The sequence below is a fragment of the Narcine bancroftii genome, chromosome 5 (genome assembly GCF_036971445.1).
Source record: "Narcine bancroftii isolate sNarBan1 chromosome 5, sNarBan1.hap1, whole genome shotgun sequence".
NCBI lineage: Eukaryota > Metazoa > Chordata > Chondrichthyes > Torpediniformes > Narcinidae > Narcine > Narcine bancroftii.
Window position 1 is genome coordinate 66,859,318 of NC_091473.1, and position 17,334 is coordinate 66,876,651.

General features: G+C 40.8%; 1 protein-coding gene across 8 annotated transcripts in view; it reads right to left on the reverse strand.

Annotated features, from left to right (window-relative positions):
• rasal2 (RAS protein activator like 2) overlaps positions 1-17,334 on the reverse strand; it is a 512,219-nt gene that overhangs the window by 318,593 nt on the left and 176,292 nt on the right. For 7 of the 8 annotated variants that reach the window (XM_069937683.1, XM_069937680.1, XM_069937678.1 and 4 more), the window contains one exon: positions 79-203. In XM_069937683.1, coding sequence (XP_069793784.1) covers positions 79-203 — 125 coding nt within the window. Of the gene's footprint in view, positions 1-78; positions 204-13,275; positions 13,394-17,334 lie in introns of those variants that run through there. The other variant, XM_069937681.1, reaches the window with a different exon arrangement.

Below are 17,334 nucleotides of genomic sequence, written 5' to 3' on the forward strand. Positions count from 1 at the left end.
TCAATCTTCCATTTCATGCTGAAGTACACAGTTTTTGCTTATTCTGCCGACTGGTAACGGAGGCACGATGATTGTTACCTCTTCTTCCCTGTTCAGAAGGATCATCTGGCTGTCAGTCAGCATGCAATATTTCTGATCCCAGGCTATTTCTGCATATGGAGACTGACCACACGACAGTCTGTGCGTTGGAGGACCCTTCACGTCTGCAAATAAAAGAAACACAGAAAGGATCAAATGCCTATCTCTGTAAACTGCAAAAAAAAATGCCACAAGATAATCCACTTTTCCAGCATTCATCTGAGCGTAACCACTTTCCCTTCTGTTTCTCACAATTTGAGAAAGTTTGTGTGTCATTTCCAGCATCACAAATGCATGGCAAATCCAACACAAAAGGAGAGGAAGTCAAGTTTGAAAGTGAAGGGAGAAAGTCAAAATGTAAAAAAAAACACAAGAGCATAATGAAGCAGGAATTGGCTGTTCAGCCCTTGTGCATACTTCATCATCGATGAAGATCATGGCTGACTCTTTGCCTCAACACTGCTTTCCTGTCTCAACCCAATTTTTCTATATCCCCTTCATATAAAAACAAAATTGACTCAGCACATGAGCCTCATAGCTGTATTCAATAGAGAATTCCAAAAATCTTGTACCCTGGCTGAAGCAGTTTCTTTACCTGTCTGACCTGAATAGCTGACCCCTCATTTGGAGACTGTAACCTCTACTTCAAGACAGTAGAGGAAACATCACCCCCACAACTACACTGTCAAGCCCCTGAAGAAATCTGTATTTTTCAATGAAACTCAAAGTTCAGATTTATTATCAGAGGACACACATAACATCACATATAACCCTGAGATTGCTTCATATTCTTTGAAAACCAGGAGAGTACTTGCTCAGTCTCACAATCCTCATCAAACAAACCCATAATATCTTTTGTTAAGTGTGAAGATAAGATTTGTGACAGCATTCCATGTGCCATCTTACTGGAGTTGGACATAACTGAATCAGTATATCTCCTGCCCTGCACTCAGATGCTCCTGCAATAGAGACCAACAGACTGGCTGCCCTCTTCATTGCTTTCTGAACCCACCTATTAACATCCAAGGAGTTTCAGACCCATTTAAATATCAACATCTTTCATTCTCTCATCATTTCAGAAACAGTCTGCCCTTCCATTTGTTCAAACAAATTAAATATTTTTCAAATTTTCCTCATTGGATTCCAACTGCCATCTCCTTCACTGAGCCTGAAGCCTCTCTGTAATATCCTCTCAGCCGCAGTGCTACATGGTTTGCAGAGTGAACATCAAATATGCTTTTTACACAGCCTTTTTGTTCTGGGACATTTGCTCTTTTTAACAGAATGCCTAATTGGGTGGGGGGGGGGGGGGTGGGGACAAAATATACAAGTAGAACAACAGGAAAAATCTTTTTAATAACAATATTGCTGTCCCTCTCTCTCCCGCGACCCGTGCTGCCCCGCTCTCTCCCGGCAACCCACTGCTCCGCTCTCTGTTGCTGTGGGCTGCTCATGGAGAAAGGTGAGGGCAATCACAAAGTGTGGCTGGGTCCAGCACCAACCCAGCAAACTATCATTTCCACTACATCACTGATTAACACTAGGTCTGTCAGATTGAACTGCAATTATACAGCAAAGGTAAAAGGCAGAGTCAATCTGGCTGACAGCAAGTAGTTCACTAGGCAGGCTCTTGGGGTTTAGCCCATCTCGGATGTCTATGCATGCTCCCATAAATATAGATGTCTGAAATGAGCTGAAGATGAAATGGCCGGAGCTGGAGATTAAATGAGCTGGTGGTGAAATAGTGATACATGCTCTATTAGACTCACAGTTTCATTAGGTGGGTGAAACACTGATGTATTGCTGGGAGGAGAATGAGAGATGATTTCATTCATAAATACAATATTCATGGTTTTGACAGGACAGATATGGGTTGGTCTCTCAAAATAGGGCTTCATTATTCAAGAATAAGATAAAATGTATATGTGAAAGGATACTGAATCTGGAATTCTACAGAAGGAGAGTGTGAATGCTCAATTACTGAATGTATTCAAGACAGTCACTGACAGAGCCACACTGATCTCACTGCCCCATTCTCAGCTGTCCCCAGGTGCCTCTAGTCACCTTGTGCTGTGAACAATCCGGTCTATGGGTTTGTCATCAGTTTGAACAGTCTGAAGCCCACAGCCCTGCTCACCTCATTAACAGCCCAACGATAGAAAGCGGTGATTAGTTAAGGATTACTTAAGGTGGTATGTGAATGGAAAGGAAAAGTTTGAAATCCACTTGCAGATTTTCCCCAAACTCTTTTATAAATTATGAGCATATATTTTATTAAATTGTGCGTGTTTTCCCCCCATACTTTTATAATTTGTATGCATGTATGTTTTATTCCTGCTACGATTTTCCCACACTCTTCTATTGATTGTGTGTTAATAAAAGTAGCATTTGATTGCAAACTCTTGTGTCCAGACTCATCTCTTACGAACCTGACACTTTCTCACACAACAATGACCAGAGAGGGGCCCAACAGCGTTACTGTCGGCGTTACTCACCATTATCACTCAAATTTCAACCTCACATATAAGACCAGGGGAATATTTAGAGTTGTCTTTTAGGGGGGGGGGGGGGGGGGGAAAGTGGGTCTAACATGTCGTCAAATACAGTATGTTATACATTACACTAGATGCCGACGTTGTTGAGTTACACATCCCCTCTCTTTTGCTCACGGAATGCTGGATTGTTGTGCAAAAAGACCCATTAACCCCAAAAAATGCTGGCTTTGTTCGGTTCAGCATAAATGACCAAAGTCAGCTTAATAGCTGGTTTTCCTTATGGAAATATTGCAGAATTTCTGTGTAAAAAACATAAAAGTCGAAACACTGATCTCATCTCATTCATCCCAATCATTAATTTCAACTGGAAACAGTTGGGAGCCAGCAGTGATCACCTTGCTATGACATTGACCAAAGTTTCCTCGAATGAATGGGAAACATTTATTCCTTGTCTGTTTTCTTCCTGTTAATATATCCTCAATCCATGCCATTAAATCCCCACAACCATGCACTCTAATTTTGTTTTATAATCCCAAATGTCTAAAAATGTTGTCATCTGCTTTGGCCTCAACTATTTGAAATTTACATCCTCAAAAAAATTCAAGGAAATTTGTATTTTTTTTTCAATTAAGTAATCCATATGATCTGACGATCATTTTGATGCACCATTGCCTTGACAAAGATGCTGCCTTTTTTCCAGTAATTAATGTCAAACTGGTCCACAGTTCTGTGATTTTTCTCTTTCTCCATTCTTTCATAGATGGGTTGCAGAGCCACTTTTGGAACCATGAGACTTTGCAAGATGGCAACAAATGCATCCATTATGTCCATAACTACCACTTGAAACACCCATGATGCAGGTCATCAGATTCTCGAGATTAATCACCTTTGATCTTATTAATTTCTCTAAGCAAATACCAGAGATCCTCAAGAAATTGGTTCTCCATTATTTTTGAGAGATTTGCTGCCTCTTCTTCCAAGAAATCACAGACAAATTATTTGTTTAATTTCTCTGCAATTCCCTTTCCTCCAATTATAATTCTTCCTGTCTCAAACATTAAGGTATTAATAGTAGTTTTAGCTATATTTTCCCTTTAATACATAAACAGAAGCTCTTAAAGCTTACTTTTGCATTTTTAACTGGTCTACACTTGGGCGCTGCTTTCCCTTTCCTCTTCAATACCTTTACACTCCTTTGTTGAACTCTTCTTTTCCATCTCAATCCTCAAGCTTAGTGCTTTTTTTGGCAAAGTTTGAAGCTTTTACTCTTCATTTAACACTGTCTGACAAACTTAAATAGTAATTTTTTTTTTTAAGTGTTACAGCAAGGTAACAGTCTCTTCCGGCCCACTAACCTGTGCCATTCAAATAGCCCAATCAACCGACAAACCCTGAACGTTTTTGGAGGGTGGGAGGAAATCAGAGCACCCAGAGGAAACCCATGCAGACATGAGGAAAATGTACAAACTGCTTACAGAGAGCTCTGGATTGGGGTCACTGCCGCTGGAATGTGGTAACCATTACTCTAACTGTGCCACCCAAATGATCATGCTTGCATCTCTTTTCCTTTTTTTTGCCTTAAAGTGATACATCTGTAATATTTTCAGTGTTAATACTTTAAAAGTTAACCATTCCTTGTTGAAATAAACAAAATTGCTGAATAAATTCAGCATCTATAAGAAGTTAAGAACAACCAACAATTTGTGCCTGAGCCCTTCGTCGAGTTATAAGCAAAAATCAGGCAGCCACTTGGAAAAAAAGGTGGGGGAGGGGGGATGGAGAGGAGAGTGGAAAGGGCAGGGGTAAGAGCACAATCTAACAAATAAGAGGTTAACGATGGAGTTAGATGGGAGGGTAGAAGAGAAAGAAATCTGAGAAGTGACAGGGAAAGGATATCACCCTGATAGGGGAGGGAAAGGAAGGGGATGGGGAGCTGGAGGAGAGAGGGATAATGAAAGAGAGAGTGTCACAGGTGTGTATTTACATGGGCCTGGCGCCGTGAATTATTCATTTGGAGTGACACGCACAGGAAGTCATGCCCTTGCACAAGCCGGCTGCCATTGTGCTAACCATCATATCAGCATGGGGATATAAATCAAGCAGAAACCCACCATATGGAAACCCATGGCCCCCCTGTTGCAGTCTGTGCATGTACATTGACCCCAGACTGTTTCAAGATCACAAAGGCAGAGTTTGATCATATGCAGGAACAAGAAATTGTTTGTAGATCCAATAGTTGCAGGGCAATCTCAGGGAGGTTGGAAGCCATGTAGGGATTACCATGTGCTGAATAGTACCACCATCCCCAATCGGTACAATATTCCAAATTTGCAAGATATCTTAGCCAACCTGTACAGTAAACGGGTATTTGCTAAAATAGACTGTGTGTGCTTACCATCAGATTGCGGTGGAACCTTCAGATATTGTCAAGATGGTGGTGATTACTCCTTTTGAAATGTTCAAGTTTCTCAAAATTCCAATTGCTTTACAGAATGCAACTCAAACGTTTCAACGATTTACAGATCACGTCCTCGCCAGTTTCTATTTTGTGTTTACTTACATTGGTGATGTCCTCGTGGCAAGGCCCAATGAACAGGAACACAAGGACCATCTTCTAACACTATTCCTGAGACTTGATGAGTTGGCCATCATTATCAATCCAACGAAATACATTTTTGGGGCCAAGTGAGCTTACGTTTTTACAGCACAAAGTTATAAAAGATAGTCTTTCCAGAGGAAATGAAAGTACAGGAAATTTGAGATTTTCCTACTCATGTTACATTGCTCAGCTGTGGCAATTTCTCAGAATGGTTCGTTTCTACTGCTGTTTCTTACCTAAAGCGGTTCCGTCTCTCTTACTCCTGAACAACCTACTTAAGGGGTCTGATAAGTCATTTTCTACACGACCATTGCGTCTGGGCAACAATGCCATCTGTACCTTCAATAAGGTGAATCCACGCTGGTAGTCACGTCTCCAGAATGGAGAGCCATCGCCTTCCCAAGATCGTGTTATATGGCGAGCTCTCCACTGGCCGCCGAGACACAGGTGCACCAAAGAAGAGGTACAAGGACTGCCTGAAGAAAGCTCTTGGTGCCTGCCCCATTAACCACCGCCAGTGGGCTGATCTCACCTCAAACCATGCATCTTGGTGCCTCACAGTTCGGCGGGCAGCAACCTCCTTTGAAGAAGACCGCAGAGCCCACCTCACTGTCAAAAGACAAAGGAGGAAAAACCCAACACCCAACCCCAACCCACCAATTTTCCCTTGCAACCGCTGCAACCGCGTCTGCCTGTCCCGCATCGGACTTGTCAGCCACCAACGAGCCTGCAGCTGATGTGGACTTTACCCCTCCATAAATCTTCGTCCGCGAAGCCAAGCCAAAGAAAAAAGAAGAAACACTTGTGGAAGCTACATCAGGAGCTCAATGCTGCCCTCTCTCTCACCATGGATGCCTCTGGGAGTGTCGTGGGAGCTGTATTAAGAGCAAAAAAAAAAATGGATGGGATGTTGAGGCTGCTGGTGTTCTTTTCAGCCAAACTGTCACCTGCTCAGGAAAAATGTAGTACTTTGGGGCTCAAGCTCCAGGCCACCTACCTCGCAGTGTTGATATTTCCATTTCTGGTTGGAAGGACGAGGTTTAAGCATTTATACCGACCACCAACTGCTTATGTATACTGCGCATACGAACAAATGCCACTATTCACCCTGTGAGGTATGGCACTTGGAGTTCATACTGCAATTTTCCTCGGACAAAAGGAATAGTGAGGAGAAGACTAATTCAGTAACTGATGCCGTGTCCAGGCAAGGCATTGAAACCTGGCAGTCATTGATTTCACAAAAATAGCTCGGTTGCAGCACAATGTAACCGATCTCATTCAGTACCGCCAGATCAACACAGGTCTGTGCCTAAAATCGTGCACACAGACAACTAAGGTGAGACACTAAATTGTGACTTTTCCACAAGTCAACCTAGGCCTTTTGTACTCACAACAATGCAATGGGAGGTTTTCACTGTCCTCCATAACATGTCCCACATGGCCTCGCGTCAAGTGGGTTGTTGGATTATGGGCAAGGACCTTGAGTGTTCAGCTGTTGAATTGATGCACGACACCACACTAACTCTTCTTCTCCCCTCCACCCCAGCCCCCTTCATAGGGGAGAAGAGTGGAAGTCTCTCAGTGTTAAGAGCAGGACTGGAAAAACACCTGGAAAAGCTCAACACAGACAACTGACACCACGAAGATCACCATCCTACTTGATATACCACCAATCCATCCACTAGAACATCAACTTGATATCAGCCCACCTAGATGGAGTGAGGTGGAGAAAATTGCTGCATCAGTCACAGGTCCCAATGGAGTGCCATACAAGCTCTTCAAAAATGCACCAGGTGCCCTGCAGTTTCTCTGAAGGCTCATGAAGGAGGAATGGTGTAACCAGGAGATACCAATATCCTGGCGGAGAGCTGGAGGAATCCTAATCCCAAAGGAAAAGGGTTAATCAGAAATTAGCCATTTATGCCAGATCAGTCTCCTGAACGTCGAGGGCAAAATCTTCCTTCGTTTGGTGACTCATAGACTGTCAAAATATCTGCAAAAAAACCAACTGATTGATACATCAATCCAGAAGCAGGAATCTCAGGCTTCTCTGGCTGTCTGGAACATGCTTGCACTATCTTGCATCAGATCCAAGTGACCAAGAAGGAGGGAACAGATCTTCATGTGGTGTTCCTGGATGTGGTCATCCAAGAAAATCTATATGCATTACAGTGACATCATCTTCAAGATTTAGTCCTTAACAAAAAATTTAAATTCTATCCAATTAATTGCACAAAAAAAATTCTTGAAAAGCTGAAAGAACTGGTGTACACATAGGACTTCATCTTAAAAATACACAACCCGCAAAGAGTACATGGAACAAATGATCTGATGTGGCCATCATTCCAAATTGAAGAGAACTGGTTCACTTGGTCTTGTTCTTTGAACGACCTTTCAAGCCTATTGAAAAAAGTTGCCAAACTTTTTGAATGCTCTTTGAAACGTGCTGATGTCATTTAAGAAAGAACATGCCTTAAAAACGTGCCTCAGAAAGAAATTTAAACCATGAGTGTACCTGAAAATCGTGGAGGCAGAACAGTGCTCCTTCACGCGGCTTAATGCAGCATTTTGAAACTGATAGATGGACATTTCGAAGGCTTCAATGTTTGTGTTTTAATGGACAATTATCCAATTTAAATTCTCCAAAGATTAATTTTAAAAATTTAGGGATTTCTCATGTCAATAAAACTCTGCATTGATCATGTATTTTATATGATCAATTATGGTTTGTGCTGGAAGAATGTATCTTTCATCAGGAAGATACTTTGCACAGATGACTGATCAGTGAGGAGTTTGTGACATGATGGGGAAAAAAAACTCAGAATTGTAAAATGGTGGACAGAAGGGGTGACTTTGAATGAGCATGTGTTATTGTCAGATGTGTCTTCATTATCAACTGAGATGAAATCAATAGAAAAAATCCACAATTGTGAAATTTGACCAAAGATTTTCTCCATCAACAATAATAACTAAATAATCAGCTTCAAACTGATTCTAAGATAAAAGGAAATATTAAAAATCTACTCAGAAGCAATTGGTATTCAGGCTCCAAATATACTGCATGATGAAAACAGCTCATACATGTAATTAATTAGTGGTCCAAGGGTTAACCAGATCTCTGAACTGGGTGAAACAAATAATTTCCAGCATGCCATCACAGAGGTGGTGCTTATCAGATTATGTGGGTTTTTTTTTTGCAAACTGCGTCTGTGATATTTTAACTTGCCTGGTTGCTGTCCCATCAAAATATTTCGGTTAAGTTTTATGATGTTTCAGGGATTCATCGTGCATCGTATTTTCAAAAGGCCAGAGAGAAAGCTGCGACTGCAACACAAAACTCAGCTTTACTTTACCTGAAATCTCAAATGCATACGATTTTGAACAGAAGAACAGCAGTCGCCTTTTGAAACCCACTCGATCCATCAGAGATCGACAACCAGAGCATCCAATTTGTCATTATGTGGACACTTGCGGTGTTAGAAGTCTCTGTCAATTTTTACAAGGAACAACTATGCTGCAGAAATGCTTCACTCCATAGAAATGCACAGCCATCAAATCAGTTTGCACATCACATAACTCCTGATTTACACCAATTCTGTATCTTTTCAGCTTAGATTACCTTTGAACATATTCATTTCCCTACCGTCAGAAATACTGCAGTGTAGTTCCTGGCATAGAACTGAGCAAAGCAACTACCCCTCCTCTATTCAAAACCACTACATCGCAGAATCTCAAGACGCCCAACTTTGTGTGTGACAGGAATACACAAACTGTGCAGCCTGCAACATCTTTGCACTGCAAGTAAAAACTCAAGCTCACTTCAGTCTGATAGCAACAATAAATATCAGTCGATTATCTCCCAAAATTTGTCCGCAGCATGTAATTGCCAAGTTGTGCTGATCACTAAATATGACCTTCCCAGTTGAGGACATCAATGTCCCACTCGTGACTCTCACCTCCCAATGGTTAATGAAAGGTTCCACATTTACACTTGCATCTTTACTCAGGCCTTACACTTCACAAATTAAAGCTTGCCTAAAATCTGAGGTTGTATTTAAAAAATAAAAATACTTCACCTCTCATCAACCAAGCCCAGGTGATCATGCTAATATCAACAGAAATACTAAATCTCATCTCCTAAAGCAGGTATTCTCAACCTTTTTTTGGCGATGGCCCCCTTGGTTCACTGTTCAAAATTTATGTGCCCTCTTCCCTGTGAAGCAGTCAAGTTTAGTTAGTTTCTTCCGTACTTCTCTCCAACCAACTACATGAAAAATATCTTATGATTTCAGTCCATGCTGCATCCCCCCCCCCCCAAATTTGCTGATCCCCCGGGGGTGACGGGGAGGGTGGTGGCGGGTGGAGGGAGACAGGTAGTAGAGTTCCCATTGGGAATGGCTGACTTAAAGGATGAATGAGGTAACATGAGAAATGGATGCAGAGCAGATGTAATCAGTGTGTCAGCAACCACAAAAAAATCAGGTGGATGAAATAAATTATTGTTTAGTACATAGCAATCATCGAAAAGAAATCCAAAACGTGTATCAATATACCTAAAGACTAAAACTCTATCCTAATTTACTTTTTGAACCTTCTAATCCGGTCAGACCTGTCATTATTACCCAATTACAATGATGGTTCGAATCATGTGGTTTCATCTGCATGCGCTACAAGCACACACTGTTGTTTTCGTTGCTTCTGGTGTTTTTAATGTTGTTGCTTTTGTCAAATGTTCTGATGTTTTAGCTACAATATTGTGGTAATTAGTAATGTTACAAGTTATATAATATATATTTTATATAAATATGTTTTTTAAAAAAAAGATCGATTGTGGCGGTTTAGTGCAGGTCACTTCACAAACAGATACTTACACCACATCTCATTTAAAATGCAAGAGCTTTGCTGAAGCCAGACATTCAGGCATCTTGACTTTGCAGAGACAATGGAACTGTTTTTTGGAAAGAATTTCAAAAGTAGGTGCCTGCAAATGGAAAAGTCCAGGCTCAAGTGCTGATAAAGATCTTTCAAGGATTGGGTTTAGAGCCTTTGGAGGGGGTTCTGGTTTTTACAAGCAGAGAGTGGAAAGAACAAACAGGATTCTTCTCTGAGAGAAAAAAAATCAGTTCTACGATTGCAGTTGAAGCTGCAAAATGGAAAGCTGGCAGACCTGTTGAAGGACCCCATTTTGAAGATGGGTTGTGAGTTCTGAATTCAGCCTGCTCAAAACCCTTGTAGTCCTTTCAAGAGGAAAAGACGGGCTAGAGTGTTTCTCCTGAAATAAGGGAAGCAAGAGGAACTCTGTGGTGACCTGGAAGAAGAGGTTATTATTTAGAAAACCCATGATGGGGCAAGTTTCTTCAGCAAGTCACTGAAGTGACTGATTGGAGGAATTCAGTTTGTGTGTGTCTAACGAGCAACAAATATCTCTTTGAAACCAACAAGAACCTTTCTGAGTGGTAACCATTTAACTTTAAGCACTAGAGCCTGGTGGAGATTCATAAATGTTGAATTCTGTGCACAGTATAAGAATTGCATGATACCAATGAACTTGGAGAAGTGAGAAGTGAAATAAAGAACTTTCCTGAACATATACACATTACATAGACATGTGCTTAGAATTAGAAGAGGGTTAAGTTAAGTTTATAGTAATAAGTTAAAGTTTGATCTGGTTTTTATGTTTAAAGAAAATTAAAAGCAACTTTTGTTTAAATAACCATTTGTCTAGGTGAATTTTTATTGCTGCTGGGTTTTGGAGTCCTCTGGGCATCTATATCAATAACTTTTTTGAGAATAAAGTAGTAATCAAAGGGAAAAAAATGAGAAAAATCAAAAAAAGGCTTGTGGTCGGTTACAAATAAGGTTGTATCTTCGTTAATGTTGTAATTCATTGTAGAAAGATTTTATTTTTAAAAGATTTGTTGTTAATATTCATATAATCTAAGAAATATTACATTTAAGCAATTTACAACTATATTTATCACATATTATTCTATACTTTTACCACTATATATTTTTGAATTAGTCCAGATGTGCATAAAATGCTGAAATATTTGTGTATTTGTTCCTGTTTATTTTTATGGTATTATTTCATTTATGAGTGTATTTCCATATAATTTTTTTTCTACAAATTCTACATTATTTGGGCTAATATTGATTATGCAAACCTAATCCATTAATGTATCTCATGTAACATTAAAATCAATATAATTTTGATGCAGTTCTTAAACATTTTTATTTTGAATTCTATTGTATTCTTATTGAATTTTCACTTTAACCACATCAAAATATGTAAATGTAAATACATATTGGCTGCAGAATGATATTGTAATTTTAATTTTGTTAGTTGTTTATCTCACTACTATTACCATGACATTCAGTGAAAAGCGGGAATTACAATTTACAAGTAACATTAGTACCAAAAACATTACTATGGATTCTGTATGGTCTGGTACAGGAGGAGGTCCATGGTGGGAGAGAGGGGGAGGGGGTGGTGGTGACACCATGAGTTACTGCACTGGGCGACACCAACCCAAGTGATGCCACTGCCTTTTCTCCCATTTATGAGCTAAAAAAGGCCTTGCTGAGAGGATAGAAATCAAGCCTCACAAATCCTTCCATGCAGCTTCTTCCTCTGACCATATACTTTTCTTTGCTTATGAAGTTCTACAAGACTACAACAACATTAGCAATCCAATTATGGCACGATGTTTGTACATTTCAGTAAATGGAGGATGGAGAACATCAACCAACAAACTACCCATCCCATCACAAAACTCCCATCTGTGGAAGAATCTGTGGTTCCGCCCACCACAGCCGCAGACTCTGGTGTGCTAAGTCATCTCAGACCAAGATTTAATTTACAAGGCTTCTTCCCAACAGTACTGGGAAGCATGTCTGGTTGAACGCTTCAAGTCTGCTGAAGATCATGCAGAAGAGCTGGAGGTTTGAACTCAATCTGTTCTCATTTACAACTCACCACATTGTGGCAGAAATTAGCAGATATCAACAATGGAATCTCTCCCATATTCAGTAAAACTACCCAATCTCCAGAATTCAAGCAACTGGCAAATTAATTGAGGAAAATAAATTAAAAACATTAAAATAAGTAACAATAAAATAAAAAGTAAAAAAATACGCAAGTTTTAAATTGTAGAAGTAAATGCTCTCTGAAGTAACACAAACTATTGGTGAAGATAGGAGCAAATATTCAGCCAGTGGGGTGCCTTGCTCATGCTTTTCTCATAGCAGCTGCTTGAATAAAGTTGTGTGAAACAGTAATGGCGTTACCCAGGTTGAAGACCTGCTTTATGCCGTTCACTATTGGGGTGACTCTCTTGAAGTGTCTCTTTATCCCTGCTGCTTTGTGAGAGTCGGCCCGGTCAGAGGCTTTATCTGTAAACTTGTTCATCTTTTGGACAGCTCTGTGGAAGGGGAGAAATCTGCAGATGCAGCAATGGTTAAATGTTTTCAAGGAATGTGACTGAAACTGAAGTCAAATGCTTTAAAGTATATATAGTACATAGTATTTTTGTCTTTTGTCTTTTAAACTGTTTATTCTTAATGCAGGTGTATTAGTTAAGCATTTTATGAGTACGTTTCAGGTACCAGAAAATACACTTATACAGCATCTACCAATTCTGTATACCAGAGGTTTTACTGTAGATTTATCCACTGCAGCTGAGATCGTTTTAAAATTTGGATGAGTACCACAACTGATGTCTGAAAATATTGTGGGTTATCTGGATAGCAAACAAAGTTTAGAGTTCAAATTTACATGACATCACATACAACCCTGGCATTCTTTATCCTGCACGCCGGGCAGAATTTTTACTTAATGGTAGTGCAAAATTTGTACTCAAGAAAAGATATGTGTACAAAAGAGAGACATGTAAACAAAAGAAGTGCAAACAAATTATTCAATAATAAATAATGTGCGAAATAAGAGTCCTTAAATGAGTCTTTGATTGAGTTTACTGTTGTTTTTGATGTCATACCTAACCTCTGCAAACTCTTGAGAGGTGCTTTCTTCACAATGACATTCATGTATTGCGTCCATGAAAGATCGTCCAAGATAGTGACTGCTTGGAATTTAAATTTGCTCACCCTCTCCACCTCTGATCACTGGATCGTACACCTCTAGGTTTTCACTCCTGAAATCGACAATCAGCTTCATGGTTTTGGTGAGATTGAGTGCGAGGTTAGTACACCATTCAGCCAAGTTTTCAATCTTGTATGATGAATCATTGCCCCCTTTGATACAACCCACTACTTGGTATCATCAGCAAATTTGTAGATGGTACTACTGTCGTACTGAGCCACACAGTCAAGGTATAAAGCCAGTAGAGCAGGGGGTTAAGAACGCAGCCCTCTGATGCACCGGTACAGTTGGAGATTGCAGAGATGTTTTTATCCTCACTGAATGATCATTTAGGCAGGTTGCCACCTCTTCTTAGGCACCAATCTGATTGAGGCTTGTTTGAAACAGGTACCAAGCCCTGTCAGAGTGAGATGTTGAAGATATCCATGAATACATTGGCAGGTTGTCAGCACATGTTTTCAAAACTCAGCCAGGTACTCTGTCCAGACCAAATGTTTTCTAAGGAATCACTTTCCTGGAGGCACCCTACACGTCCTCCTCAGATATGGACATGGCGGTGTGCAGTGTCTCTTCCTTGTTCTGGTGGTCAAATTGGGCATAGAAGTTATTAGGATCATCGGGGAGAGAGGCTTTTCCTTCTCTGACCGCACCAGATTTGTTTTTTTTAATTTTTAAAATTTAAACAGTCACAGGCCCTTTCAGCCCATGAGTCTGTGACGCCTAATTACATGCTATTAACCTACAACCCCAGTACATTTTTGAAGGGTAGAAGAAAACTGGAGCACCCAAAGGAAACCCATGCACACACAGGGAGAACATACAAGCTCCTTATAGACAGCGCCGGATTCGAGTCCCCAATCGATTGCGCAGTAACAGAGTAAATATGTCAGTTTTTAGCAAGTTATGTCATTTAGGCCTTGCCACAGCTAACAGATTTCCTTCATTGTTTTCATTCTAATCTGGACTCTCCACTTCACCCGGGAAGTTGTACCTGCTCCTTGTGCAGTGATCTGGATCTCCAGACTTTAATGCCTGTGATCTGGCTCTCAGTGGGTTCCAGATTTCATTGTTCATCCAGGGCTTCTGTTTAGGGAAAACCCTGAACAATCTTGTGGGAACATGCTCGTCAACAGCAGTCTTGATAAAAGTCTGCAGATCCTCACATGAATTCTTGAACATCACCCAATCCACTGACTTGAGGCAGTCGTGTAACTATTCCAGCCTTCATGAGCACCTTCTGGCTGTCATGATCTCTGGAGCCTCTCTTTTTCACTGCACGAAGGCAGAAGGAGTCCAGTTAGGTGATCCGACTTGCCAAAATGTGGTCTCGGGAAAGAATGGTGGGCCTTCCCTATCTTGGTGTAGTAGTGATCATGTGTGCTGGGACCTCTGGTACAGCAGGTTATGTCCTGGTGATAGTAAGACAGGGTTTTCTTGAGAGGAGCAAAACCAAAGTCTGTAGATACTGTGATTGTAGTAAAAACACAGAAATGCTGGAGGAACTCAGATGGTTTTGCATCATCCATAGGAGGTAAAGATATATTACTGACATTTCAGGGCTGAGCCCTTCCTCAAGGTATGAGAAGAAAACAAGCAAGGGGCCTAAATTTAAAAGTTGGTGAAAAAAATGGGAGGAAAAGGAGTACAAACAGACAAAAGGTGTTAATTAGATATGATCAGAGAACAGGAGAGATGAAAGGTGAAAATTAATTGGGGAAGGAGGATTCGTTTTTGGCTCTGTAAAAGGAAAAAGTACAGAGAGAGAGCTATCGAGAAATAGGGAAAGATGGGTTGGGGGATCGGGGGGGTAATGTAAACCAGAGAAGTCATTGCTAATGCCATCTGTTTGGAGGGTGCCCAGAGACAGAGCAATAGAGGAAAGGAGACATCGGGAAAGAATGGTGGGGGGGGGGGGGGGTAGGTTAACATAAACCATAAAAGTTATTGGTAATGCCAACTGTTTAAAGGATGCCCAGATGGAATATGACATGTTGTTCCTCTATTTGTGAATGGTCTCAGTCTGGCAGTGCATGAGTCCATGGAAAGATATGTTGTCAAGGGAATTAGGTGGGGTATTGAATTAGGTTGACACTAGGAGATCCAGAGCAGAGGTGCTCAACAAAGGGATCTCCCAGTCTTCGTCCAGTCACTCTGACACAATGGAGATCACCACAGGAGCACCAGATTCAGTAGATTTCTTGAAACAGGTCTTGCTGAAATCAGTGACTATGATTTGTAGTGCATCAGGGTGGGCCTTCTTTTATGTACTGACCACATTATGCAGCTCTGCAATTGCCTGACTGTAATACTGTAATCAGCATCAGGAGGGTTATAAACTCTGGTGAGAATCATCACTGAGAACTCTCGGGATAGATAAAATGGTCTGCATTTAATCAAGATTTGTATTTGAACTTGAACGTTCAATCAATGTTTACACAAAAGCAAATCACTACAAATATTAGAAATCTGAGAAAATATCCTGAATGGAGAAGAAAAATGTTTCTGGTCAAAGATCTTCGATGAGAACTGAAATATTTGACTCATTTTAAAATCTCTGATCTCCAGTCACCTGATGTCCATCCAGCTCCCGGCTGTCTTTCTGAAGCTGAATCAGACCATTCACACATTGGACGTGTCTGGCACCAAGGTGAGCAAAAAGCATTTATTGAGTCTGTTCTATATCTGAATGGCATCGCTTAATTTCTGCCATCCCATGGTAAGCATGCTCATAGTTTTGTCATCTTGATAAATACCTATTTAATATCCTCCCACCTGAACTCCCATCCTTCACTTTCCATTTATCAGAGTTCATTCGATTCTCTGTGGCACAATTAGTGAAGCCGTTAGTGCCAGCTATCCGTGTTCAAATTTGCCATTGTTCGTAAGGTATTTGTCTATTGTTCCTGCAACTTGTGTGGCTTTTTCCAGGGTGCTCTGGCTTTCTCCTGCCTTTGAATGGGGCTGGTAGGTTAACTGTGTGGCATGGGTGTCATGGGCCAGAGGGACTTCTACATTTAATGTGCATTAAACTCCATCAAAACACCTGCAAGGCACCCACTTAAAAATATCCAGCTTCAAATTTCCATTCCCCTCCCCACTTCTCTCCCATCTGCCCTTCATTTCTCCTTGAAAGGTTCCCATGATCACTTTACCAGTACTGGAATCTGAGAAGTCTCTTCTTTCACCCTCCACCTACTCCATAGAGCTCCCCCTGCTCTTCTTTTCTCTTTCCTTATCTCTCATTGATCACTCACTTGTTTGTCTCTCACTCCACCCTCTCCTCACCAACTGGCTCTATCTGTCCATCATCCATTACTGCTCCTCAATCCACCAATCACTGAATGGTCCTCGACTCACCATGTCCCCTCCCCTCTTTACACTGGCCATCTTCCCTGACAATTATCAATCTTGATGAAGGGTCTCAATCAAAAACATTATAATTCCTTTTCCCACATGCCACTGAGGGAAAGAATAGGAAGCTATGACAGATGAATGTGCATCTGAAGAGTTAGTGGAAGGGTTCAGGTTTGTGGATCATTGGACCTTTTCTGGGAAAGGTATAATCTGTACAAAAGGAACAGGTTGCACTAGAACTGGAGCAGGATTCATACTTGTGGGAAGCTTTGCTAGAGCTACTGCAGAGGGATGTGGGGTAGGTTTAAACTCACCAGACAGGGGGTTGGGAATGAAAGTGTTATCAGATGATGGAACAGTTGGTAGAAAGGTGAATGATATGAGACTGTGAGGAAGGACATGCAGCTGAAGGAGCATAAATGCAATCAGTTTGATAGGTTGAAATGTGCATACTTTAATGTAAGAAGTATTAAGAATAAGAGTGATGAACTCAGAGCCTGGTTTAGTACATGGAGTTATGATGTACTGGCCATTATAGAGACGAGTGATGAGAAAGACAGGATTGACTGGCACAAGTTCTCAGGTTCAGAAGCTTTAAAAGGAATAGGGAGGGAGGCAAAAAAAAAAGTGAGGGAATTGTATCACATCTATGGTGGATGGATCATCAACTGAATCATTGTGGCTGGAAGTCAGAAACAGGGAGTGATCAT